Source organism: Lissotriton vulgaris, chromosome 3_1, assembly GCF_964263255.1.
Source record: "Lissotriton vulgaris chromosome 3_1, aLisVul1.2, whole genome shotgun sequence".
In the NCBI taxonomy this organism is placed as follows: domain Eukaryota; kingdom Metazoa; phylum Chordata; class Amphibia; order Caudata; family Salamandridae; genus Lissotriton; species Lissotriton vulgaris.
This window is the reverse complement of record NC_141689.1, coordinates 2,015,729,412-2,015,744,231: the sequence shown is the minus strand read 5'-3', so window position 1 is coordinate 2,015,744,231 and position 14,820 is coordinate 2,015,729,412. Positions and strand designations below refer to the sequence as shown.

At 41.8% G+C, this 14,820-nt stretch overlaps 1 protein-coding gene across 8 annotated transcripts in view; it reads left to right on the top strand.

The window, feature by feature from the left end:
* The window catches only part of ACSL1 (acyl-CoA synthetase long chain family member 1), a 408,120-nt gene that overhangs the window by 235,223 nt on the left and 158,077 nt on the right, over nt 1-14,820 (top strand). For all 8 annotated transcript variants that reach the window (XM_086962488.1, XM_086962494.1, XM_086962493.1 and 5 more), the window contains exon 7: nt 3,628-3,806. In XM_086962488.1, coding sequence (XP_086818614.1) covers nt 3,628-3,806 — 179 coding nt within the window. The remainder of the gene's footprint in view (nt 1-3,627; nt 3,807-14,820) is intronic.

The window sequence follows — 14,820 nt, the reverse complement described above, 5'->3', positions numbered from 1 at the left end:
CCTTATTCATCTCGATAAATGCATACACATTTACACTTTACAGCTATGCATCGAACAACCATTAGGAGGCTTTTATCCTGGATCCTGTGGGCCAAGTGATGGCCACCCCTGATAGGTTGGCTCAGAGGATGAGGCAGATGGCGGCGGGGGAGGGGTGGGGGGGGGGATGGGGTGTTCACTTTGACAGACCTTCAGTGGCAAACTGACCCGGAACTGGTGGACTTGTGACCACTACGTCATCCCGTAGTAATAGGCTATATCTACTTCCCAGCAGCCCACCAAACCAATGCAAGAAATAGATTTCTTTCTGACCTTGCCATGCTTTACATCCACTACCACATTGGTGGACGTTGGCGTGGCTGCTCTCTAACCATTTACTCATCTCACACTGCACGTCCCTGACTCCAAATTAGTCTCACACCTGGCGCCTTGATAATAAACTGACATATGCCTCAACTATATCAGAAATTAGTGACAGGATGTGTACCTTTCTTAGCACCAATGACTCATCCAATACCCCATCGCCTTATTAAACGAGCAGTGTTACGAGGCAGCTTTTTAGCTATCACTGCTGAACTTAATAGACAGAAAAGACAAACGACTCAGACTGGAAGGGCAGGTAAAGGAATTAAAGGAGGCCCAGAAGATGTTTGGCTCCCAAAAGGTACAGTGCTGACCTACAATAGCCTGAAAGCAGCTTAAGGGCCTAGACCTGAATAAGGCGAAATATGCACTCCTTCGTACTGAACAAAAATACTATGCATGGGGCATTAAAGTAGGGCGTCCTTTGGCACAACTGCTATGTGCTAAGGTACTCTTGAGTTTGAGGGGTCTCAAGGCTCACAAGTGCATGAGGATAAGCCAATAGCACAAGATTTTGAGCACTTCTATTCTATACTATACATGGTGGAGGCATTTAATCTGGGGAACATTGCAATCTACTTTGCCCGGGTTCATACGGACCACATCCCTGTAGAGGATGTCTTGCAACTAGACAATGATATTCATCTCAAAGAGGTATTCATGACTCTAGCTCGCCTGCAGTCCATTTAGCACATGGCCAAGACTGCTCCCTCTTGCCCACCTCAATAAAACTTTTAGCAGGTCCAGTTCCCTCACAGAAACAGAGGCTACCATTACAATACTCCCCAAGCCTGGAAAGGACCCCACACTATGTTCATCTATTGCCCCATCTCATTGCTAAGTGCTGATGAGATCCTCACCAGTATATTGGCGGCCCACCTCGCACCTGATATGCAGAACCTGGTAGATCCTGACCAGACTGGGTTTATTCCCAAGAGGGGCTGCAGCGATCACACTAAACGCCTTTTCGATCGCATTCGTCGGTCCCATACATCAGTCTACATACTCGGTCGATGCCGAAAAGACATTTGACCTTGTGCACTGGTGGGATCTCCAGTTGGTGCTTGCCAGAGCTGGTCTCTGAGCCAGATTCCAGCGCTGGATATAGTGCAGGTATACTAACCCTATGCCTGTGGTCAGTCAGTGGGAAGTAGATTGGTCGGGCAGGAGGGCACTTATTTTAAATAACCTTTTTTGGTCGATTCATGTCAAGGGGCAAATTGCTAAAGCCTCAGCATTTAGGTTTGGTCGGAATGAATGTTTTACTTCTGTAAGGGGCTGGGTAGAGAAATTTCATTTTTGTTACAGAATGAGCCTAAAAAAATTCCACCAGTATTCTATGCAGCAGAGGTCCACCCATTAATTACCTTGAAGCATCACGCCAGAGTGGAGTCTAAACTTCAGCTTTTTTAATCCGGTCCGGGACAGTCATCCAGAATAAAAATTATTAATTTAGAGGTGGCATTTGAGTATTAACTTCAGGGCTTTTTGGTCAAATCCTCCACTATGCTTACAAGATTTTTTCTAGTCGTAAACATGTGATTAAAATCTCAATTAGGGAGCATTTGTGCACGAGTCTGAAAAGGCATTTATTGTTACAAAGTGATTCTGTTCAGTTCAACTATATATTTTAAAAGAAACTTTTTTCAAATAATTTTATTAAAGTTCTCATTAAAATTGAAAAAATGGAAGCGTAAAATTTCCTAAATTGATTTAGAGCATTTTCAGCGGATGTCAAGACTACAATTGAACTGTTCATTTGTTACACATGCTGTAATGCAAATTTAAAACCTCCGGGTTAGTAGTATTTTATAAGAAGTTTAAACTTGGTCTGCTTCAATTGACATTTAAAGCATGGGCAAAAGTCTGGAGTTCAAGGGCCACAGAGCTATCCATTTTGTAACACCATGATACAAAGTTTACTGAAGTGTCACAGCGTCTAAGCCTGGGGAAAAGACCAGCACATTAACTATATCGCTCCATTATGCAAAAATTCTCCTGCGAAAAATGTGAGGAGTTATTTTAATGTTTAATTCGCCCTCTGTAAATTTTTTCACTCCTTTGAAAAGATTTGTCATGTTTAAAATATAAGCTGTCTATATGTAATCTAAAAATGTTGAGAAACCACTTTGTACTGCGGGAAAAAATTGTTATCTGCTGTATGGGGAGATCTCGGATGTTTTTACTGTGAACTTTTTACTTAACTGTGTGTTATAGACCGTTTTAGACCACAATTGGTACCAGTAAAATCACCTCATTTATCTTTTTAATACTTTGATCAGTGTTGTGAGGAGGGTTTCATATTTTTATATTCGTGGTCCTACTGTTTTTATTGTAATGTATCTTTTTGGGATAGTTTTCTCTGTGGATTCACTATTGATTATGTTGAATTAATTTTAGGTATTATAGTGCAACATTGATCACATTAAATATAAATTATAGTCCTCCTAAAGGTGAACATATTGATCTGTCTAGTGACCGTTAGGTTTAATAGTGTCCCCCAAGTATAGTTTCCTGCAGTAACTAAATTTTCCTATATGCACACCATATGATGATTAAATACAATTGACACAGAGAATTTGCTCCAGATCATACATTTTGATCGGGGGGGGGGGTTGAATTTAGTTTCACAGGTTCTTAGAACAGCTGTTTAATTGGTAACTATGTGTCCATACAATAAGCCACTCTGTACAACTGTAAGCATGTACAGCAGGCGTATTCCCCTGTCCCCAAGAAACACACACGCTTTTCTGACACTCCACAGCAACACCTTTGAAGCACAGAAAGGGGGAGAGAGAGTAGATATACATAACGGAAAGCACTGGGGAGAAGCAGGAAACACAGAAGTCTTGCATGGTTATGTCTATCGCTTGTCAATTCATCTAACATGGGCGTATTCCAAGTCTAAAGAGGTAAAAACATTTGTGGTAGGTACAAGAGCAAATATACTCCTAATGTACATGAACGTGCTTCAAATATCAAAAGCATTTAAGTTTCCTTTTCTGAAATTCTACAGCTTGCACAGAATGCTCAGGTGAAGGAGTTTGTTTGGTTTATGGATATTGATACAGACAATACTTTGCTTTTGCAGACTCTTATTGCCTACTAATGCAAGTACAAGTAAATAGTTTACAAATGCATTTTGATAGTGATTAACATTTTTAATGTGACCTAAATGTATGCTTATCAAACTGCTGGTTGATGTATGTTACACACATACTTTTGGTTTCTCTTTTATGTAATGCTTTTATCTGCTTGTTTCAGCTGAAATCGCATTAGTTTTCTGTGACAACACAGATAAAGCTAAATGTTTGCTAGACAACGTGGAAAAGAAGCAAATTCCAGTCCTTCGCACCATTATCATCATGGATTCTTTTGAGACTGACCTTGTGGAGCGGGGGAAGAAATGTGGGGTTGAAATTCTCAGCATGAAGTCGCTGGAGGTAAGCTTTACAATACTCTCAAAGCAATTGACTTGTTGTTTTCCTTCACATGGCAACTTTATCTTGGTGCAAGAAGTGCTGGAGTTAAATGTATCTCCTGGTTCTCTAGATGTTGTGACGGCCGTTTTAAAAAAATGTAATTTTAACTTTCGTAAGACTGAGTTAATCTTTAATCTTTTCAAAGGCAAACCTGAAGAAACAAGTGGTAGAAATATATAAATGCAAGAAACAAGAAACACACACTGGGGGTCTAGAACTGGGCCTATTATGCTCCAGAGAATAAACTGACAAACCAGCTGCTCGACAAGTCAGTGGACGTTTGCCAATGCTGTGTAACAATAGAGTTTACGGGGTATATACAAAAAAGACCTGTGCAGAGGGATTCACTTCAAATATAGACCAGACCCATACAGAGAGAAGTAGGATGGCCATCAACGTCAGATGTAGATCATGTATTCTCATTTGGCCATTCCAAATAGGAATGGTGTGTCCCATGATCATAGGGACTGAGCCATAACCTAAACTGGTCTGGGTCTTGTCTCCAGATGCAGTTAAGACCATATGGGTGAGAAGATCGTGATGGAATCCAGTGCAGTGCAAAGAAAATGTGTGGTGAGGTTAAAGGCCGTATATATGCAGCTATTTGTTTAAACTGCATCTTTGCACTGTTGTTGTTTTTACTAAAGGAGTGATCAAGTGATATTAAAGTTTTGGTATTGATTCACTACCCTTTTTTAACCTCACCACACATTTTCTTTGCACTGCACTGGATTCCATCACAATCTTTTTACCCATATGGTCTTAACTACATCTGACGGAAACCGCTTGATCTTTTTCCATCGGTCAGCTATTGTCTTTTGAACTTCCTTTGTCGCTCAGGTAGTATTGCATTCTCTTTGGTTGGAGAGGGCATGAGCGGGCAAGGTGGACTGAAGGTTGTGATGTGTTTGCCCTGTAAAGCAAGATCAGCAATTTATTCTCCAATCAATCAACTTAGTAACTATGGGAGTAGCAGTGCTGCAACACAACCTAGATTGCTACAGTAAAATTGTCATGACAGGGAAAGGTTTTCTGTATACTCTATCCATTTCTCTTGCATACACAAAGCATAATCATATAAGTTTTGTTAATTTGTATTTCATAGCTACTTTGCCTCTGGCAAAAGAGCACTCGTATCCATTATAGGTAAAATGTAAAGTGCTCTTCACTTCATTGTTTGATGCGATATCCAAGACTCCAGTCTCTGGGTTTTTGTTGTGCTGGAAATCGTGGCTCTACGAATACCCATCATTCAATGTGGGGTTCTTCATGACCAGCAGAATGTTGTGTGGCTGTAAATTGTGTATGGGTAAAAGGTTATCTCATGCTGCAGGGTGGAACTACCTAATGCTAGTAGTCTGCAGGGGTTTAGTCTTTCATGCATAGGGAAGAGCTTGCACAGATGACGGTCTACTACTCATCAATTCAGATGGATATGAAGTCTTAAACTTAATGCAAACTATATGGTGTAGTTTAAGATGCACCCCATAGATTTTGGACATGGTTCATTCTTTTACAAATTGTGTTTATTGCCAGCACTTAACCAAATGTGCTTGGGTGTAGTCAACTTTTACTTGAACACTACAATCTTGTCACTCATGGATTTATTAGACCTTGCAGCTATGTTCATGCTCTCATAGGGCCAGATGTACATAGAGATGTTTGCAATTACCTAATAGCAAATGTTTGTGATTCTCTATTAGGAAATTGCAAACTGCAATGTACTACAGTGTTTTTCACTGTTTGAGATTCCGAGTGGGTCTAGCATAGACCCACCTCATTCATATTCATGAGGTAGGTCGTAATTTATGACCCGTTGGGAATCACTAAAATCAGTGTTTGCCTGCAAAAGTCAGCAGGCCACCATATCTGTCATTGCATTGAAGTATAACCACAACTTTTTAATTTTTAGGTTTCGCCTAGTGAAAACAGCTCATGCGCTGCTCTTGCGAGTACCTTTTGGAATAAATTCAGCGGAGGGCTTCCATGCGTGCGTCTGCATGAACAAACATGGCTGCTCTTGCCATGTGTTCATAGCAAACAGCATGCGCGTGTCCGTAGGGACTGTGGACAGCCGGTGCAATTTTGCATTTTGGTGTCCTAGCAACGGAAATGTTTTTTCCTGTACAGCGTCTTGACAAGGAACGCAGGGAATGTCTTGATCCCATCTAAATGCACCAGACTGCGTTTTTGGAGTCACCGGAGGCAGTTAGTAAAACTCTGAAAGAGTCCTCATTAACTTTTTAAAAGTAAGTGGTCGGTGACACCTCACTCACCCCGTGTTCGGTATCATGTCGGTAGAGACAGGTCCAGTAATGGCAGCAAGGAATGGTCTGACCACTGTGAGCTGTCAGTTACTGTGCTCTACTGCCTCTGTGCTCAGAAAAAGCTCAGCCTAGAAGAGGAGGAAGGTCACATGGAGACATGGCGTGTCATGAATGTTTCGGGAGTCCTGCCCACCCAGCAATCTTGTCGTGAACTAGACCGCACACGTGTAACCGCTCAAGTCTTGATCAAGAGAAAGGTAATCGAGGAAAGACGCACACAGACAACCTGCTTGGTTGCCAAATATTTCTATAGTAGAACAGAAATCCACACATCCAAAATGGCCAGTAGAATTAGCTCAGCGTGTTCTTCTTGTGACCTTATTTCCGACACAGGATCCAGCATGGCGGCAGTTAATGTGTTCACGTTCTGTAGAGCCCAAGTTAGGTGTTTTTTTAGCAAAGTAGAATTCTGAATTTCGAAAATGCCAAATAGGACTACAAATTGGGTGGAATTTTTGTGGCAGGACAAAGAAGGGAAGGAAGGACAATTGAACAAGGGCATCGCTCAAGTGGTCGAATAATTTACCAGAATGTTGCACTCCATATTATTGCAAATGGGAAATGACAATCGATGTGCAGAGTTTCAAGCTCAGTTAAGGCACCCAACACTGGTACAGCTTGCAAAGCAGCAGTGCTAATTCCCTCTTACACAACACAGGTAGATCAGCGCAACCTAACACTTAGGCACAGCCTGTGAAGGTCAAAGGTTTCCATACACAAAGCATACATTTTCTGACACCAGACCAGCAGTGCAAACTTAGCAAACAGAAGATTGACACTGACATATAACAGTTTTCCATGCGCAGAAAAGAGGTACAGGACATAGAGGCGATTTAAGGGATGGGCAAATTGGGCAATTACCCAGGGTCTCATAGAAGTGTCCATATTACGAGGTGTATCTTAGTGTGAGGAGCCTTGGCTGACTCGCTGGTTTATATATTGCAATTACATTTTTGTAGCGCTTACTACCCCTGATGAGGCGTCGAAATTGGTAGGAGATAAACAGAGCCTTCACATTTAAAATATTTTGTTAAGCTTCCCAAAATGGCCCAACACACTGCATGCTCTTTGCTAAATACTTGTTCAAAATCTTCTTACATTGTTTCTTATTTTGAACACATACAAATACATATTTTGACTTCAGAAAAGACTGCCTTGATGCTACAGTCTACCCGTTTTCTGTCGGAGCCTGTATGGTCTCCAACATGATATTTGTTCACTCATAGTTTAATGTTCTTCTGTCACGGTCTTGTTAAATTTCTGTTTGAAAATGCACGTGACTGACCTATTTATCCCAGGGTTCATGCAAACTGTTTAGATGTTTTTTTTTGGCTGTAGAAGAAGAGACGGTTTGCAAGGGACAGTTGGGGTGTTTAATTGGACATATATTTTCATACAGTGGTGACTGCTTGGATGGCAAACCAGCATTAAAAATGCAATAGGTCTCGCCTTTCATTAAGTTAAAGCCATTTGCTTTACCATACGTAATGCAAATGGCTTTAACTTAATCAAAGGCAAGACCTATTGCATTTTAAATGCTCGTTTGAAATGCAGCCCATTTTCCTTGAAGGAAAAGGGGATGCATTTCAAAAACAAAAATGAATCTATTTTTCATTAAAAAATTGCCAGTGGTCCGTGGGACCACTGCCTGCTCTTAAAAAAGGTTTTTACATCCATACACTAAGAGGAAGGGCTCCCTTTGGATACCCCTTCCCCCATTTGCGAATGGGTTACCAACAACCCGTAGCTGGTGGTAAAATGCGAATGTTTTGCAATCTAAGTTGGGTCGCAAAACATTCACATATACTACTGCGGGGGAAGGGACACTCTTAACATGCCCCTTCCTAATACTGAATCACAAACCCATTTTGCGATTTAGTACTAGGTTACCAAATCGCAAAATAAGATTCTGTACGTACAAAAACTTTTTTGCAGGTGCAAACTGCCCGATTGTGCAAATCTGGCCATGTGCAACATCAAAAAAACTACGTACATCAGGCCCATAGTTGTATGCCATGTAAATGGCTCCAGATCTCTGCACATAGCTCTCCCATACATTTCATGTTTGAATACCCTTCTCTTTCTTATATTTGTAAGAAATTTTAGTGGCATTTTTGATTTCCTATCTCGTTTGTAATCTTACTTGAGTGAAGTTAATTCTCCTTTCGTTCTGTACAGGGTGTATAGAGATTAGTAAACCTAAGTTGACAAGACCAAATCAATAAACCAAATAGAACTTCCCTTCCCTTGTCCCTGGAGAGTATCGATTTATGTACACATCAGTGTCATGTAATCGTACAGGTATAAATTATTATTTCTGTCGCAAGCTAAGTTTAGTAGACAGTGCTCCTACTCAATATAGGGTCTTACAGGCATATGTTCTAAATTATTTCTCGCCATTGTTATGCAGTTGAAAAGTACTTGGTTATAGTTCTCGGGGGTAGGTCCCCTTCAGAGTTTTGTCTCAAGGTGTTAATGTAATGACTGGCAAAGTTTTCCATTGCGTTGGTGCTTCACAGCGTCTGTTATTCCTCCCTGTCCTCTTTGAACCTCTGGATTAGCTTGTTCCCGATTCTGCTATGAGCTTTTTATGCAGACCATTTATTCTTTTTGAAGAGCTATGCCTTATTTCCGCCCAGTATAACACCTCGCATTTCTTGTGTCACATGTGAAGCAGTAGTTGCTTTTCATTTCATGGCAGTAGCCCCTATAGCTAATACTAGCGCGAAGTACACACATTTCAGTTATCTCATGTTTTTGTTTTTGGGGCCTCCCAGACCTTCTACCCAGTGTGTACTCTGTTGTGTCTACTATTGTCTGTCTGTATTCTTTCAATACCGGGAAAGACCAAAACATATGCTAGAAATTATTTTTCGCTCCTACTCCTGGAGCGGGCCTTGGTAGCCCCAAGGTACATCCAACCTATCTTGCATGGGGTGATGTATGCTTTATGGAAAATATTAATTCCACTTTCTAATATTAGTATAATTTAGGATTTTATCCAGAATCGAGACGTTCAGGGCTAACTGCAGTCATTTTGGTTCTGAAATTTATCAAATAAGATGCTCTGTCTTATATATTCTTAATGGTACCTCCCCACCCCCCCCCACACGGCTGCCCAGAGGTCACGATACAAATCGCGACAGATGGGTTCAAATATCTGGGCATAAATATCACGCCAGATCCTACTCAATTTTACGAGCGTAACCTGCTACCACCCCTTAGGAGACTCCGCAGTGACGTGAAACACTGGCACTCCCTGCCCCTGATGCTCTTGGGCTGAGCGGCTCTGTTCAAAATGATTGCTCTCCCCAGGTTTTTATACGCTCTACAAAACGCACCAAACCCGGTTTCGCACTCCTATTTTAAGTCAATTGAGGCGGAGGTGGGCCACCTCCTCTGGAAGGGAAAGCCCCCCGCATAGCAATGTGCAAGCTTGTAAGGAGCTGGTACGGTGGTTGATTTGCCCTACCCAACATTCAACTATACTACTGGGCCTCCCAGCTGATAGCAATTAACCACTGGCTTCACGCCCCACAGGAGAAACTGGCCCCACGCCTGGATAGGCACACCCATAGCACAGACTGAATCCTTGGTGCACTATATAATAAAGCTCGGAAAAAACCACTGATCGGCCCGACAGCACATTCAGTGCACAACTAGTACACAGCACTACGAGAGCTTGGCTGGGAGAGAGTGCTTACACAACACACATCACTTTGGGACACCCCGAGACTGGGTACGCTTCGCAACATTAAAGGATTCTTTCGATGGGACCTTATTGGTATATCTAGGGTTGGAGAGCTGTGGAAGAAGGGGGAGACGGTTCATTTTGCCCAGTTACAAGCGACATACCAGATGGCCGATATGGAGCAATTCCGATACCTACAAATCGAACACGCACTTACAAGAGCCATAACCCAGGGTACTGATCTCCCGGAGTCCTCACCGCTCAGACAGTCTACTAACAGACTGCCTAACCCAAAAAGCAATCTCTCTTGCATACCGCAAACTAATAAATAATCAGAAACATCCCACACACAACCTGAGAGAAAAGTGGCAGGCTGAGCTTGGAGACATGGACGAACAGGACTGGCAGGAGGCACTAGCATCCCAGCGTGAAGTGGCAATCCCATCCAGGCTCCAACTGGTGCAATTGAAAAATACTGCACAAAACCCACCAGAACAACACTTCCCAAAATAAAACGGACCGAAACCACCTTTGTCTATGGGGCTGCTGGCTAGCAGGCACTTTTTACCACACACTGTGGGACTGTCCCATAATTGCACAATACTGGGGGTCTGTCATGGCCACGATCACCCAGGTATGTAGCTTCGAAGTCCCTCGAACCACGGAGGTGCCTTCTCAATATATGGGAGCCAACCAACCTTAATCATGCAGCAAAGGCCTGGGCAACCCTAGGGATCACGATGGCTAAACGGAGTCTTGCTCGACATTGGGGAGCACCAACAGTCTCCCTACATCAGCATTGGTGTCGTGACTTAGACAGAGCAATGGTGGCAGAAAAAGCGGTGTTTATACAGAGGGTGCCCCCGAAAGTGGGTGTGGGGAAAATGGTACTCATTCCGAGGAAACCTGTGCGCCTCTTCCCCCTGAGGAACCCGACCCAGACTTATGTGACTAATGCACACATACTCTCATAGAGCCACATAGACATACTATTATCAGCGATTGAAAAGTGCACGTCGAAAGTTGAAAAGTGTAAATATCTGCAGGGACAGAGGCATTCCCTCTGGGGTTTGCGAGTCCGCACTAGGATCCTTCCCTGCATCGGTGACCAAAGCCCTGGGGCTGTCTCTACCAAATCCACCCAAATAACAACTTGAAACCCTAAAGGAGTTAGAGCAGTTAGAGTTAGAGCAGCTCTCCGAGGTAAGAGACATGCCTTTTTAAAATACAAGGAGCACCTGACATGGATAAAATGCTGAGATTGTGTCTGCGGAAAAATTGCTTAGCAGTGAGTTTCTTATTAGTGGTACAGTATTTTCTGTTGTCCATCAACAGGCCACACTTGTCTCCTCAAGCCGTTCACATTGATCCCAGTTAACTATAATAGTGTTTGATCTTTTGCAAACAGGCAGGTTTGTTTTCGCCACCTGATGCTGCCTTTGAGAACTTCACCAGGAGACAATGCAATAATCAACGAACACAACTCTGCATTAGTCAGATTTTCAGCATGTGTTCCAGTTTTCTACTGATACTTAGCAAATGAAAGCATGAGAATTTCAGAGGAGAGCCAGGATGCCTTCTGTGTGAACTTGCTTCTTTTCTCGATAGAAGGTTTAGTAATTACTGGGTAAGTGAAATTTTAACTACAGTAATGGCAGGAGGTAATGGTAGCATCGGTTTGCCGGCTCTTTGCTAAATTAAGATTCCTTCTACTACCAGTCAAAGTTTTAGGAATTTGCCTTGTGTTTGCAATTTGTAGGTGTGTTCAGGTTACAAAATGAAGCGAGATACATTTTAATGTCAATAGAACTGTTATAGCATTTATGTTGGCACAGTAAAAAATTAAATGGTTTAATAATAAATGTGAGCTAGCGTACACTTTCTGGGATGAGAGATTATCGTAATAATTTAATCTTTCGAATCTGGAAGGCTAACCTAGCTGGAAGTACCAGTTTGTTCTACTGCATGCATATCCTTCTAAAACAGTCACCCACCCATTATCAGAATAATAAATAGTATTGATTGTTGCTTTCATTATTAGATTGAGGTGTGTGTGTGTGGTTGCTTTTTTTTTTTTTTTGCAGTTTTTTGTTTTTGAGGGGCATGGTTGTGGGACCATGCGAGGGGATGTCTAGCGCGATCCTATCTTGCATTTGATTGAAAAAAAATTCTTCTGTATTAACCGGTCAAAACTTAGATGAGCAGTCATTTACCAATTCCAGTGTAATTTTCTAGTATGTTTCAGCTGGTCCAGACCACAAAAATCTTTCTTTGAGGAATGTGGTTCGGGAACTTTCCTGTACAGCGACATTCTATTCAGCTCTCCTTTATATTTCGAGTTTGTGTGATTTACTATAATCAGTGCCTTCAGAGAGATGAAGAGTGTCCAGGGCAAGGGCTTGGCAGTTCAATATTTACATATGTTGTACAGTTGATAGTATTTACTACAGGATTTTACTATTCAAGCAGTGCCAAGACGGATTGTTCTGGCTTGCCTTTAACAAACAGCACCTTACTGCACTATTGAACTCGTCTGAGCGGTTACAGGTGCATAAAACAGTAGTAAAGCTACCAGTGCAGGAGATATCGTCAATGGAAGCAAAGCAACGCACAACCCATGAATTTGATAGAGACTCATCCAAGTTCAAACAATAACTCGCTCCCCTGTCCCCCTGCATCTCACAAACTGGAGGTTGGCAGTCGTGCCCTGGTGTAAAATGATATGTATATGCTGTCAGGTTGTTTTCTGCCCCACCTTGTGTGAAAAGATGTAGCTATAGCTTCGATAGTTGTAACTTTTCAGAAGATTTCTAGCGAAATCCACAAAGCATTAACCAGGACATCCAAGAAGGGCTTAAAAAAAGAGGGAGAAGGGTGGTTTGATTCAGCGTGCCGTAAAGCGCACGCAGGTTTAAAAGCGACCCTTAAGAAAGAGCCAAAAAATGTTATTGAAATTAGACCGGCCAGAGCTATCTATTACTTCGCGATCAAAAACCGAAAAAGTGAACTGAAGAAGGAAGCATGGCGAGTTTTACTTAAAGCATGCATCCTGAACGATAATGTGGGCTTTTGAAAGGCGGTTAATGCCCCCTTCTTTGTAGAAAGAAAAATAGACTCTATGGAGATAGCTATAGACGAAGTAACATGGGTAGACTATTTTACCGAGCTATACAAAAAAGATGAGGGGCTGGTTTCTATATATAATGATAGCACGGGGATGGTTGGGACAAACACACAGAATTTGTTTCCAGTAGGTATTGAATTTACCCTATCTGAAACTTAATTAGCCATAGCAGAAAGCGCAGCAGGCCTGGATGGGGTGCCCGTAGATGTTTATAAATCTAATACTAACTTATGGGCACCTCTTCTAACCAATGTTCTTGATAGCAGTAATAGAATAGGTTTTATTAGCACCTGACGAGAGGCGGTCGTGGTCCCAATATTTAAAAAGGGGGATCGTAACGACCGAGGTGCTATAGACCAATCTCTCTGCTAGATGCTCCAATTATGGGCGGATAAAACAGGCGTTCTTTCTAGATTTCAGTACGGCTTTAAGTCTGGTTTAGGCACCATGGAGCAAGGATTAAATCTGGCAATTATAGTAGGGAAATATGTGGGGGCAAAAAAAGGTAACTTATTTTCAACATTTGTCGACCTAAGCTCGGCATTTAACTGCCTGAGTCATGATATATTATGGGATACGTTGTCACAAATTGGCATTGAATCCAATTTGTTGAATTTTATTAAAGAATTATATCGGGGGGCGGGGGCTAAAGTGCATTTTGGTAGCAAGGGTGAATGCACATCTGTCTTTCCTATAAGGAAAGGAGTCCGACAGGGCTACATTCTTGCGCCCCTTTTATTTAACCTTTACATAAATAGTGTGGCCAATCACTTACAAAAGGTTAAAACTGATTTTCCCCAAATTAAAGGTAGCCGAGCCCCTATTTTATTATATGCTGATGACGCGGTAATTATGTCTAGAACTCAGTTTGGCCTACAGAATGCGCTCACCACTTTTTCAGACTATATGGGAGCCAGAGGACTGAAAATATGGGTAACTTTTAATATGTGCTGTTCATTAAAGAAAAACGTGTACTGCAACACTTTCTTAGAGAAGTCAAAGATCGAAACAACTGTGAATTTCTCCTATTTGAGGATAATTTTTAATAAAAAGGGAACATGGACGTCGGCAGCCGATGAGTGGAAACTGTCTTTCTCTCGCGCTATTGGAGCCATTAGAAAATTTGCAAATAAACTGGGGGGACGTCCGGTACACATTTTGTTCGACATCTACAAGTCGAAATGTGTGTCTACCATAATATATGGTGCGGGGATAAGGGGCATTGCCGATACTAGAGATATCCAACTCTGTGAAAACACCTTTCTTCGTTTTTTATTAGCACTTCCAATTTCAACATCAACCTACGTGTGTCACAGAACTAGGTTTGCCCTATGTGTCTGACCTTATTAAAGTAAGTCCGGTGCTATTATGGCACAAGGTTTGGACATCTGAAGAAACTGGACTTAATAGGGAGATCATACAGGACTATCGTGTACTTCAGGGGGCGCATAAAATTGGGTGGTTTTCCTATGTGAAGACATTTTTATTTGAGATCAGAGACTCTGAATATTTCGATTCCCCTAACACTCTAACCTCCATTACTAGACTAAAGTAGAAAGAAATGTGACTTGAACTGCTAGAGACAAAGCGGTGGCAGAAAGATTTGCCCCCGTGCCTCTGTGATGGTGTTTCACAACAGTCTACAATTCACTGTTTTGTTTGGTAAATTTTACTCATTCGCTAGGAAGAAATATTTAATGTTTCTATTGAAGAAATGGGGATTGAGACAGTGCAGACTCGCTTATTTGAAACTTCAGATGCTGGAAGATGAATTGTCTATGCACCTAATGTAAAAAAATTTGAAAAGTGTGATCAAGTGTAGAAAATCAATGA